The sequence below is a fragment of the Diadema antillarum genome, unplaced genomic scaffold, assembly GCF_040938485.1.
Source record: "Diadema antillarum isolate AM-2024a unplaced genomic scaffold, OU_Dant_1.0 scf00000226, whole genome shotgun sequence".
Classification (NCBI taxonomy): Eukaryota; Metazoa; Echinodermata; class Echinoidea; order Diadematoida; family Diadematidae; genus Diadema; species Diadema antillarum.
The window spans coordinates 4,004,459-4,017,240 of NW_027271115.1; the positions used below are offsets into that span (position 1 = coordinate 4,004,459).

General features: G+C 37.8%; 1 protein-coding gene across 1 annotated transcript in view; it reads left to right on the plus strand.

Annotated features, from left to right (window-relative positions):
* LOC139724690 (sodium-coupled monocarboxylate transporter 1-like) overlaps nucleotides 1–12,782 on the plus strand; it is a 68,651-nt gene that overhangs the window by 44,989 nt on the left and 10,880 nt on the right. Inside the window, exons 6-11 of the mRNA XM_071635812.1 lie at nucleotides 496–547; nucleotides 1,503–1,570; nucleotides 2,252–2,406; nucleotides 2,993–3,133; nucleotides 4,330–4,459; nucleotides 5,020–5,108. Of these exons, the coding sequence (XP_071491913.1) occupies nucleotides 496–547; nucleotides 1,503–1,570; nucleotides 2,252–2,406; nucleotides 2,993–3,133; nucleotides 4,330–4,459; nucleotides 5,020–5,108 (635 nt within the window). The remainder of the gene's footprint in view (nucleotides 1–495; nucleotides 548–1,502; nucleotides 1,571–2,251; nucleotides 2,407–2,992; nucleotides 3,134–4,329; nucleotides 4,460–5,019; nucleotides 5,109–12,782) is intronic.

Sequence of the window (12,782 nt, forward strand, 5' to 3'; positions counted from 1 at the left end):
ATCGAGCATGATCAACCAGGTGTTAGCATTCGTATGCTGCTTTGATATGTTAAAAAGTCAAGTTGTTCTTTTATGCAATAAATTTATTATTTGACAAATCCCCTTCCCAGTAAAATATCATCATTACTCCATACATACCCAAAAGATATCTCTGCTCTTCTCATAAGCGCTTTTTTTCTCAAAAGCGCCAACTTTATCCACCAGTTCAAATGGAGATCATTAGTTGTTGTTTTTTTAATCACAGTACAAACTTTGTGGAATAATTGCTATGTTGACAATGGATTATGATAACAATAATAATAATAATAATAAGAAGAATAATAATAATAATAATGATGATAATAATAATAATAATAATAACAATAATAATAATAATTATTTTTATTATCATCTTTACTACTATACTACCACTACTATATTATTATCAAGATCATGATTATCGTTGTTATGATTACTATCGTTATGTTGTTGTGATTTTTTTTAACTTTCCATCAGATCCTGTATCTCGGTATAGTTGTCTACGCTCCTGCCTTAGCTCTCAATCAAGGTGAGTCTTGGCGTCTATTTTGTCGCCTTGAAATTCACCCTTAAGTAGATGGTCTCTTTCCTTGAGAATAACGGAACATGGGTATGCAGTGTGGATTTTGTGTTCAGAGATTAATGTTTAAAGGTAATATCCACTCATGTTTTGCAGTGAGAAGTATTACGGTAGAATTTGCTCGTGTAGACACTGTGAGGCTCGTAATACAAAAGCATGTTGAGATTCTCTACTAGTTGTTCTAACAATACTGTGCACATTTTAACAACTTGTTAATTAGTGACGACCATTGTAGTTGTAATTCACGCTAACTGTATTCCAGAATATATGGAAGAGTATTCAATGGGAAAGGCGTCGCCATTATTAAAGACACATGTATGAAAAATAGTCAGGTGTGCGGTTCTTCTTTCGTATCAAAGATCTTTCATTTCTTTCACAAGCAACAGAGCAATAGATTACGTATCTATACACTTTCTCTGAATTTGTGAAATTCTGTAAATTGTCAGTATTTAATACAAAGTATTTGTTACCGTGGTTCACTTGAGTCTGTTCGTCTCGTAAACAAAACAAGCCTCGTTCTTCTTTAGCTTTTAAACGCTAACCGTGTGAAAACATGTTGATTCACAGCACAGTCTATTTCGTTCAATGTTTGATTAGACTATGTTTTCTGTTCCATTTGAATCGTATGAAGAGTTTGTTCGCAAAAACCGATAAGTCCGTTTTTGAAGATTTTGAAGTACGGTCTCTGTCATAGAGTACAAAATAATACCTTTTAAATGATATATTGGTCACTACATATAAAGGTATACATTTTTGAAGTAATGGTCAGAAGAAGCAAAATTTTCTTATTATTCTCTTTATTTTTCTTGACCTTTAATCGCAAATATCTCCATTTGGCAAATATGGACTTATCGGTTTTTGCAAACAAACTCTTCGTATTTCCTTCCTCATCTTGTCAATGTAGTCACTGGTTTGAACCTGTGGGGATCTGTTATGGCTATTGGCCTTGTGTGCACTTTCTACACAACGATCGTAAGTTCTTTGCAGTTGTTAATAAATGTCGTGCTTTTTTTAGCGTTGTCTATAGTTGTTTTATTTAGTAGATTTAGAGTTTCGTCACCTTTTATTGCATTTCGCCATGCTAGTATTTGCCATAAAAGATAAGATGCATTATACGTGTAGCCAGTAGCAGAGGGAGTGAAAGCATGGTTAAATGAATGATTCTAGAGTAAAAGTTACAAAGAGAAGAAAATCGAAACTGAACCAGCCCTATCAATGACGTAATAAATGTACATGGAGTAACTACTATTCATCGCGTCATGTAGGAACGTGTTCAATGCAAATAAACATTATATCTTACATCATCGAGGTTTAACACTCTTCTCTCTTGTTTATGTCATCGTTGAGTCGGGTTTTTTTTGAAAAGAATTCCTGACACGCGCCATTAGAAAGGTTTATCAGGCAAATGATGCTACAACGCTATATAAAAAAGAGAAAATAAATAAAAGAACTCGAATAATATATATCACTCAATACAACTATTTTCACTTCATCTCTAAACGAAATATGAGAATGATGATCATGTTATGAACTCAATGGATAATCAATCGAGACAGTTTAAATTCTTTGAATTATGTAGACTTTATCAAAATACGATGTCGTCTCCAGCTGTTTGTTACGTTGTTGTTTTTGGTTTTTCTTCCACCAACACAGGGTGGGATGAAGGCCGTGTTGTGGACCGACGTCTTCCAGGTCACCGTCATGATGTCGGGTTTCCTGGCCGTCATCATCAAGGGTTCCATGGAGGTCGGCGGCCTCGACAAGGCCTGGCAGATTTGTGAGGATGGAGGAAGGATTGACTTCTGGGAGTACGCTAATTTTGTGACATTTTTTCTTTCATTTAGTTGAGCACAAATTGCCTAGTTCTGTTTGGCAATGTAATGCCTTCTTTATCTGATTTCTCTCAATATCTACAATTTTGATTAGTTCCACTTTCTACTTTTTGTTTTTGCACATCAACATAATTTATTAGAAATGTTGCAGAAAATCCGAATATGTTTGCTTGTTTGTTTGTTCATTTTCCATCTGAGAAGATGGCTGGATGGCCCATATTCAGCTATGCTGAGCTGGTCTTCCATGGGCATGATGGGGTCCAGTTGGATGTGAGGCGGGACCACTTCACTCTGCTCGTTGCGATGAATGAATGAAGCGGGATCTTTTACGTGCATGAGTTCTGACTCTCTCACACCGTGACGGGACCTTCATTTTATGTCCTATCCGAGGGACAGAGTGTTTCACCTCTTGCTAGAGAAGGGACGGTATGATTACACACAACATGCTCAGTCCAGACTCGGGTTCGAATATCTCATCTTATCTCGTCCTGAATATCTCGATTTCAAATACATCATCAGCTCTCATTTTCTTGGTTTTTTTTTTTCACTCTGATTCCTTTAGCTTCAGCGTTGACCCAACCATCCGACACACCTTTTGGTCCGTCGTTGTTGGCGGGACCTTCACGTGGGGTAGCACGTACGGCGTGAACCAATCCCAAGTCCAGCGATATCTGACGTGTGGCAAGGAGCGCACCGCGCAGTGGTGGGTACCTGAGTACTGCAGTAGGGTATTAATCTGCATGTTTAACTCGTAGTACGGTGCCCTAAGTGAAAAGAAAAGTAAGAACAACAGCAGAAATCAAACAAAGAATAATAACAACAACAACAAAGGCAAAACAAATGTAATTCCTGCCATGCTTGTCACTCACTCTCAAATTTGATCTCCTCTATGGCCCGAATTCACAAAGGTGGCACAATCTTTGTCCATTGTCTAAACCATGGACATGATGGACAAAGACCGTAGTTTTGTATGGGGTGCCAAGTGTCGCATGGCATATTTCGTTACGAAATCAGTCATTTCGTAACGAAATAGGCCATGCGACACTTGGCACCCCATACAAAACTACGGTCTTAGTTTTGTATGGGGTGCCAAGTGTCGCATGGCATATTTCGTTACGAAATCAGTCATTTCGTAACGAAATAGGTCATGCGACACTTGGCACCCCATACAAAACTACGGTCTTTGTCCATGGTTTAAACCATGGACAAAGATTGTAGCACATTCGTGAATTCGGGCCTATAAGTCTGGGCCAAAGGGAAATGCGTGAGACAATTCATCGCCTTATTGTTTGAAAGCTCACGGATCATGGAGAAGACTGGTCAGTCTTCTTTATTTTCATCCATATTATAAATGTCTCAGCGTCGTTCGAGAAGTCTTAAAGTATGGATCGTGTCTGTTTTTGTCGAGGACGATGGGTGATAAAATTAGCTGTTGTCTTTTTCTATTTTATTCTCATTATGCTTCGACGTTGCTGCAAGATAATGGGTCTCTTAGAAAAGAAATGTAAGAAGTGATATGATACCATATCATATGATAATATATAATAACGTTATAGTATGATATAAATTCGTTTTCGGCTTGTTTACACTACCAGTAAATTTTATTGTTCATTGTTAACACTATTTGACCAGATGAAATAAAAACAAATAGTATTGCTGATAACAGATAAACACATGGCTATAAAGAAAGATCAGTGGTAATAACAGTCTAATATTTACCATTATTTGTGTTACAGGAGGTCTAATGAGCAATTAGGCAAATGTTTGCTTGTTTGCTTCATAATTATTGTGGATGATAATTGATTACCACCCCCACGCATTAACGAATTCCATGAATGGTGTAAAAGGATAATACTCTTTTAATATATATATATATATTTTTTTTTTTACGGCAAATAGGGCGCTGTTCCTGGCTATAGTCGGAATGGTGATTGTCGTTACCGCCGCCTGCCTCTCCGGTCTCGTCATGTACGCCAACTTTGTGGAATGCGACCCCTACACCATGGGTTACGTCACTTCCTCCGACCAGGTAAAGGGCGCCACATATCTACCTTAGATAACATTATGGCGTATACATTCAGCACACGTCTGTTAGGAGGATGATCTATAATATCGTAATACCCAATACTTGTGAATGCGTTGGTCGATGCGGCACACGTTTGAAAAAGATATGACGTGCCCCATATCTCGACGTCAAGAACTTGGAACTGTTAATTATTCGATTTATAAGGCTGGTCAGCAATTTCAAATTGTCATTCAGTAGATACTTTTCTGTAACCGAAAAGGAAAAGGCTCGAGTTTCATTCACCATCCACGTTAAAGCACAAAAAATGAGCTAAGTTCATGCCAATCCGAAGTGTCTTTTTAAAAAAATATTTCTTAGCATTTTTTTTTTCGTTCTGCATGTTATGAATGTGCTGATTTCTGTATGTAACTATAGCTCAACCACAATACAAATAGATGAACAGTGAACTAAAAGCCAAGCATCATATTCACAGATAAGTTCTGAATTGTATATATGTTTTATTTCACATTTACACTTCCATGATTGATGGTTGTTCTCTGTTCTATTCCTTCTTTCCGACCCAGCTAATGCCATATTTTGTGATGTACCTCTTCGGCTCAATGCCGGGCTTACCAGGACTGTTTACCTCGGCTGTCTTTAGTGCAGCTCTCAGGTAAGCACTTGCACTTTCGATTCACTTTGAAGTTTACTTCCACATGGGAACATGTTAGTAATCGTCTCTTACAAACTCTGTGATTGTTGTGTTTTATGTGTGTGTGTGTGTGTGTGTGTGTTTATTTGTGTGTGTGTGTGTGTGTGTGTGTCTGTCTGTCTGTCTGTCTGTCTGTCTGTCTGTCTGTGAGTGTTTGAGTGCTTATGTGCATTCGTGCATTCACAAAGTCGGTCAACGAGCATTATCTGTGTTAGCGATCAAGATGCCATTCATTCATATTCTAAAGGCAACTAGCACGATGTAAATGGCACAGTCAAGCGAGGGACTGAGCTCCGAGAGAACCATTCGATGGGTCTGGCCTGTATGACCTCAAACCTGGGAATGATCTTTAAGTATATTGTCCCCGGAATCCTGTTTTCATCACAACGAATCAACAAACGCACAAACATTGGTTTAGAGTTGCACTTGCCACGTGAAAGAAGTAGGATACTCGAGAGATCTGACTGTATGATTATAATTGATTGCACTAACACGGACTTCTCCGTTTTGTTTGATCATAAAATGTGTGTAGGGCAATTACCCCTCGGGCAATTACCCCAGACCCTTCCCCTGACCCTATGACCCTAATCCCAATCCTGAACCTAATTCTAGCCCTAACCTAAACTCTATACCCTACACCTCATTCTAACCATAATCTTTACTCTATAGCCTTATCACTAACCAGTATTTAGCTGGAGGAATTGCTCTCGGGGAATTATTGCCCAGATACGCATAAAATCTCGAAATATAAACTCCCTATTTGAGGTGCAACGTAAAAAAAAAGTCGGCCTACAATTAGCCATTCCCAAAGGGGTGGAATGTTTGACCCTTATTTTTACTCATCCTTTACATATTAACCATCATTCCCTCACTCCATATTCTAAAATTATATGATTTTGCCGAACATATAATTGTCAATTGCTTTGTGCAACCAAATTCATAGATACACGTGAGTGCCAAGAACAATCTTCAGACGTATAAAATGCATTGCTTTACAGTCGCAGAGGGAACATGATCAGTACCGTAACATGGCTAAGCCAAGAAGAAAACTGATTTCTTTTTTTTTTTCAATCCTAAAAACGCCCAATAACTCTTTCCCCCACCCAATTTGACTTTGATTTCAATTCTGAATCCTTCACCGTGCCCCAGTTTTCCTGTCTTACCCTGAACCCTCATATATAATTGAGTATCTGAATATAAGAACGACCAATGTCCATGGAAGACCATTTCGAGTAAACTTAAAAAAACTTCATATCTTTTTTATTCGTCCAATAACATTATATTTAACTGTGATGGGAAGGCAACATTGTATATACGTATTAGAACACATATTATTATGACAATTAACATTTACAATAATTGTGGAGAGGCCATTTTGTGTGATGGACTTGGGTCGTTCTTTGAATCATATGGACTTGGGTCGTTCTTTGATTCATATACATGATATTCTGCTATAGAGATGAGAGAAGGATGCGAGAGGGCGCTATGATATGAATGTAAGAATGGCCCAAGTCCTTCATTCTTGCATTCATAAAAGATTTAACTCATTCATTTCAGGCACTTCCGAGGGTAAATAGCATTTATCATTTATACACAAGATGAGTCCATGCATAAGCTACAATTTCCCACGTCAAACTGAATTTGGCCAAAAATTAGACTTGGGTCGTTCTTATATTCAGGTCTTCAATTGTTAGCCCACATACATTAATTTCTTTGCATTTGTGTTGATTCGTTACTATATCACAATGTACTTGCAGTTGTTTGTGACGCTTCGGTTGCTGTTGTTGTTATTGTTCACGCTGACTCTCTATTTTTTTGCTTCGTGGTCCTGCACTGATTCATTGATGTGTTCCTGCCTTGCTCTGGCAAAAATAAAATTTAAAATGAAAACTTCTAAAGGTATGCCAAGGTGCCCTATATGACGCACTCTCATCAAAGATTGCTGTTTGATATTGTCAGAAATCAGGTCGGAGTAAAATATTTGCAATTCTGAGTCAGAAACATTATTTACACCTGTCTGATATCAACTCAGACGTCGGCAGAATGTGAAAGGTAGATTGCTTCATTTATTTTTCTTTCTCTTTAATTAAATTTACACTGCGTGTAGCAAACCGACAATTAAGGGAAATTACGAAGGGGAATGTTTCTTAATTGTTTCCTTTATTGTTTGTTGTTGTTGTTGCTGCTGCTGTTGCTGTTGTTGTTGCTTTTCTTTTCCTTTGTGAGATCAGTTTCATTTTAACCCTTTGAGGGCGGGCTAATTTTGATACAACACGTATTTCTAATAGACGCTTGCCCGAGTATACTCGGGACTCCTCAATGGGTTGGGACTCCTCCTCAACGGTTTTTTTTTCAAAGACACATTTGAAATGCTCACATCAGTGTTTGGTCGCGCTAGAGTCCTCACAGTCTCGACAGTCGCTGAATTTTAAGACGTGGACAAATAATACTGGCAGAGCGATGACATTTCCGTTAAAAAATGTTGTTGTTGTTGGTGTTTTGTTTTGTTTTGTTTTTTGTCCCAGATCCTTTCAGTGAATGAATCAATGATTTCTTTATGATTACGGTGATAGACGAAGGGCCAACGGCAATTCTGGAGCAAGCTTATTATCCTTCTCATTCCTCAACACCAGTGACGGATTGGGGGGGGGGGGAGGGGCAGGGGCGCACCGGGCTCACCGCGCCCCCCCCCCCCCCTTTTTAATAAAAGAAATAAAAAATAGAAAAAAAAAGAGCGTGGAGGCCCCTTTTATTCTTTAAACAAAAAAAATTGCGGTGAAACCATTTTTTTTGGGGGGGGGGGGGAGGGGGGGGGGGGGGGCTTTCAGCCGAGTAAACCAGGAAGTGGAACCAGAAATATTTTTGCACGCCCCCGGTCACTGAATTCCACTATCCGCCCCTGCTCTACACATAGCTTATAAAACATCGCACCACTCATTCCCTTTCGATTTGTATACGGGTTCCCAAGCACGTATCAGTTCAATCATTGTTTCTCTCCATCCAACAAAACAGTAAAATATAATATAAAACATACCAGTATACCCTAAATCATGTTGTTTAAGCGATTCCTTAAGAATAAGGTTCCGTACAAGGTGAAATATAAAGTAGGCCTTTATTATAAAATCGATGTACAAATGAATTAAATAATAAGAGATTAATGCATACTTTCAATGTTGACAGAAAAGTACTGTGTACTGAATATGACGATGAAAAATAGTGACCTAAAAAACACGACTCATTAGACATGGATCTGCACTTTCAGTAACTATTTTTGATTAAAGTAAGATTATCTAAAATACATTTATTGAAAGTTACTTTCACTATACATAGGCAATGTAAATTTTAAAAGATGCAAATAATGTAAACAGTAATCTATCAAAGTAAAATACGTTGGATTCCTTTAAACTGAAGTATTATTGACCTCGTGGAAAACCCCAATGTTATAGAAACCATCATGGCTGTCGAAGAAATACACACATGATTGATAAATGCATTTCACCATGTTCAATCATGCGAACTGCTTGTGGTACCCTACGGCAAAATTGCATTGTTTGTTCTAGGTACATTAAGTCATTATTCGTGAGTAAAGAGAACCTGGAAGCTTCCAAATCTCTATAGCCATTTCAAAACGATTTTATCCTTTTTGAAACTCACTGTTATTCGACGAACATTTGTTATTCATGACATAGCCATTTCAAAACGATTTTATCTTTTTTGAAACTCACTGTTATTCGACGAACATTTGTTATTCATGACAAAAGCAATCGGTCTCCTTCATAAGAGTAATTCAAAAATAGAAACATTATTTTACAGAGGTTTTGAATTCTATTTGACCCCTGTTTGATTTGCTCGATTTACTGCACACTAACATACACCTGCGCACATGCCTACATACCTACACATACATTTCTAGGTTTTCAAACAAATACAAACATACAATATAATTGTTTTAATATGATATCTTTTTTTTTTGGGGGGGGGGGGGGGTAATGCAACCTGCAAGCACTGCTTCTTCAGCGTTCCTCACCATCTCCTGCATTTTCTAAAGTTCAGATTTTGTTTGTGCCTTTTCTTTTTCACCCTATCAATTATTGTATCCATACATTTCATTTATCATACTATAATTGACTGTTTTGTAATGTTGACATATTCATATAACTTATGTACTTATATCTAATGCGAAAAAAATTATGATTACAAGTTTTGTGAAGATAGAAAAAGATGAATGAATGAGTGATTGGATGAATGAATACATGAATGAATGAAACAAACAAACGAACGAACTATGAAATACACAAACAAGTAACAAAACAAAACCCATAACGTTTTCGAGGGGATTGACCTGGAGATTCTTCCCATAGAAGATGGGGATACCACCCATAGCCCATCCACTACCACACCCCTTTCCCCGTCTGTAGGACTCCACCCCCACCACCCCCCAATACACACACACACACACACACACACACATACACACACACATACACACACACACACACACACACATACACACACACACACACACACACACACACACACACACACACACATACAAACCGTGGCACCTTTATGTTGCCCCTCAAGCCTAAGGATGTCATAGTCGGGTTCCTTATGTAATTTCGCCGGATGTTTTTGGAGAGTATCAAAATTATACATTTTTGGAAAGGTTTTTGCATAAGCAATCAGGAAAACAATGTTTCCATTTGCGCCGAAATCTATTTGGCAGCCATCTTGGATTTTTCCAAAATGGCCGCCGTAAAACATGTTTTCTTCAATAAATCGGCTTCTAAATAACCCAGAAATTTGATTTTGACAGCAAAACTACCATTTTCAGGGCCAAGAAATCCAATGGTAGCAAAATGGATAAGCTACATTTAACAATAACCTCACATAACTGACATTTTCAATTTTATCAATTGTTTTACAAGTGACCAGGCATAAACATTGCAATAAGTTAGTGTCCATGGCAGTGGGACCAATATGCTCATCATAAGAGAAATGGATTTAATGTCTTAGGCATCTAAGAAGAATTCCAATGGCAGAGGAAACTGCATTGAAAAAAAAAAGAATCAGATTCAACTCTGAACTTGCCTGACTGACATTTCCTATTTAATTGTCTGTATTAAGTAATCAGATATAAATGTTCCACTACTCCAAATCGGTCGAGGCGTTTTAGGCTGTGCTAAAACTGCCCCCCCCCCCCAATTCTTGGCCATCAGTAGCATCATCGCGAAGTAATTTGGCATGCATGACACCAGTAATCTACACGAATGTGTCATAGGATTTTTTGAAACAATAAATTTTCAGTCTTTGATTATTAATTAATTATGCAAATTAATCCCAAAAATCATATTTAGTCTAATTAGATAATTGAGAGTCCACTTTTTGGTTCGTATATTTGTTGTAGCATATTCAACAATTGTACATCATAACAAATTTCTGAGAGTCATTTCATTTCAAATGTATTTTATTATCTTTTTATTTTCTTATATAATTTATATTTTGTTTTTGCGTTTTGGTTTTCTTTTTATTGCAAATTGACACTGACCATTTTTCTAAAGTAATCAGCATATCGGGTTTTATAAGTTGTGTCTAACCAAAGAACAAGCATGATCCTCCTGACATAATGGGTTTAGTCTCTGAGGCAGCCAACTTTCTTTCCATCTCATCTCAATCATTGTCATGGTCAGTTTAATTTTTGGTCTGAATGCCCTCATTATTTTGACACTCGCTGTACAGAAACAGAATGGTTTAAAAATCTTTGCTGTAGATTCAACCATAAACTGACATGTTCTATTTCATTAACTGTTCTACAAGTAATCAGACTTAAATGTCCACTTTTGTTTTTTGTCCATTACAAACCAATATACCCCTAATGACAAATATAGGTTTATTCTTTGAAGCAACAGCTTTCTCCTCATTAATCATAATCTCCATTATCGCCACCCTTCAGTCCATACATTAATTGTGCTTGCTTGTTCTCGTCATTGTGACACTCAGTGCCGCACCAGCAAAGACATCGAGGGGAAACAAATAATAAGCTAGAATCAATCATAAACTCTCACCTGAATTACTGTTTTCCGATTCATTGATTATTGTACAAATCCTGCGTAAATGTTCCACCGAGGAGAAAACATGCTCTTCATGATAGAAATTGTTTAGATCTTAGAGGAAACCATTTTTTTTATATCAAAAAGAAATCCAATGGTAAAAGCTGATAGCCATACTGCAGAGGATCAAACTGAGGATCCTGCAGAGCAATGCTGGTGGGTCCTTTCACTCTGGATTGGATATGGACTCTTAGGATAATGATGTCTCACAGCTCCAAGGGTGGGAGGTTGCTTGTCAATTTCTCCCCTATGCTTGCAGAAGAGATGCCATCGCGGTTCCGAGATAGTCCTGATGTAGATGCATTTGGGTTAGTAAGCTGCACAGACAAAGCTTGTTAGAGTAGCCAGCAATCCAATTTCAGTCCCGTCGTCCGCTGTGAAAAGCATCTACAGAGAACTGATTACATCTCTTCTGCCTTCATATAAACTTGCAGCCAGGTTGCTATTCGTATCATATTCCAGTGTTGTCAGCACCAGTGAACGCATAGAAGATTGGCCCTATGGCTCTCCAAGGTTCTATATCCATAGCTCAGAGGACATGAATATGGACATGTTCTACAGGATGAGCTCGAAGTTTGCAATTAATAAACACCAGTGACTATTATTGCTATGACTTTCAGGACACTAACAGTGTGCAAGAATCTTCAGTTAATTGATTGAGGCACACTTAATCAGAAGAAGATGGGAAGAAGAAGAAGAAGGAGGAGGAGGATATTTTGTGTCTGTAGAGAAGAAAACCTCTGCATTTAATAAGTTTCGCTGTGATGCTAAGACAGCATGGAAGATCAACAGTGTATCTAATTTTTCATTATTCTTATCCTAGAAAATAAGTCTTTAGTTGCTCCTGGTATGCCCTGAAGAAGAGATGATGACATGTTTATGTGTTGTACTGTAGTATTCTAGAGTCTTGAAGCAAGATAGCTGGTCAGGTCATCCTTTGACTTGCTTTGTAAAAGGAATCTGCTGGTTGGAATATTTTGTGTCATCTCTGACCTGGTACTGGGTTGATCAGCATATCTGGTTGTAGAGACAAAGCATATAAGGATTGCTTCGACTTTATGGAGGTAATTCATCATTGCTTGAATATTGCATTTTGATATTTGTTTTTGTTCCTTACATTCTTCGAAAGCCGTGATTTATCACTTTACTCAAAGCCTCAAGTATAGAGTGGTGTTTGCTTCTTTTGCTTCGTTTCAGCTTCAACTTGGTCGGTTGCCTTCAGACAGACCTCTTTCAGTTATAGGATTTTCTTGAACTTTTCCAGCGCCATTTCATAGACGAGCACCCTATAAAGTGTGCATTTTAGGATTTGCCTTATTGTTGCAGACCTAGAAATATGGACTTCTATAATACAGAAGATGATGCTGAGATATATCATAACCCAGCATCATCAATGCCAAGAGGCACCAATAGCGCATACAGTAGCAAAAGACAACATGAAGTTCTCCCAGTCAAGGGACAACTGGGCATTTAAGGTTATGTCTGGCATCCAGCATTTGAACCACGCTGTCATAAAGAACAATAT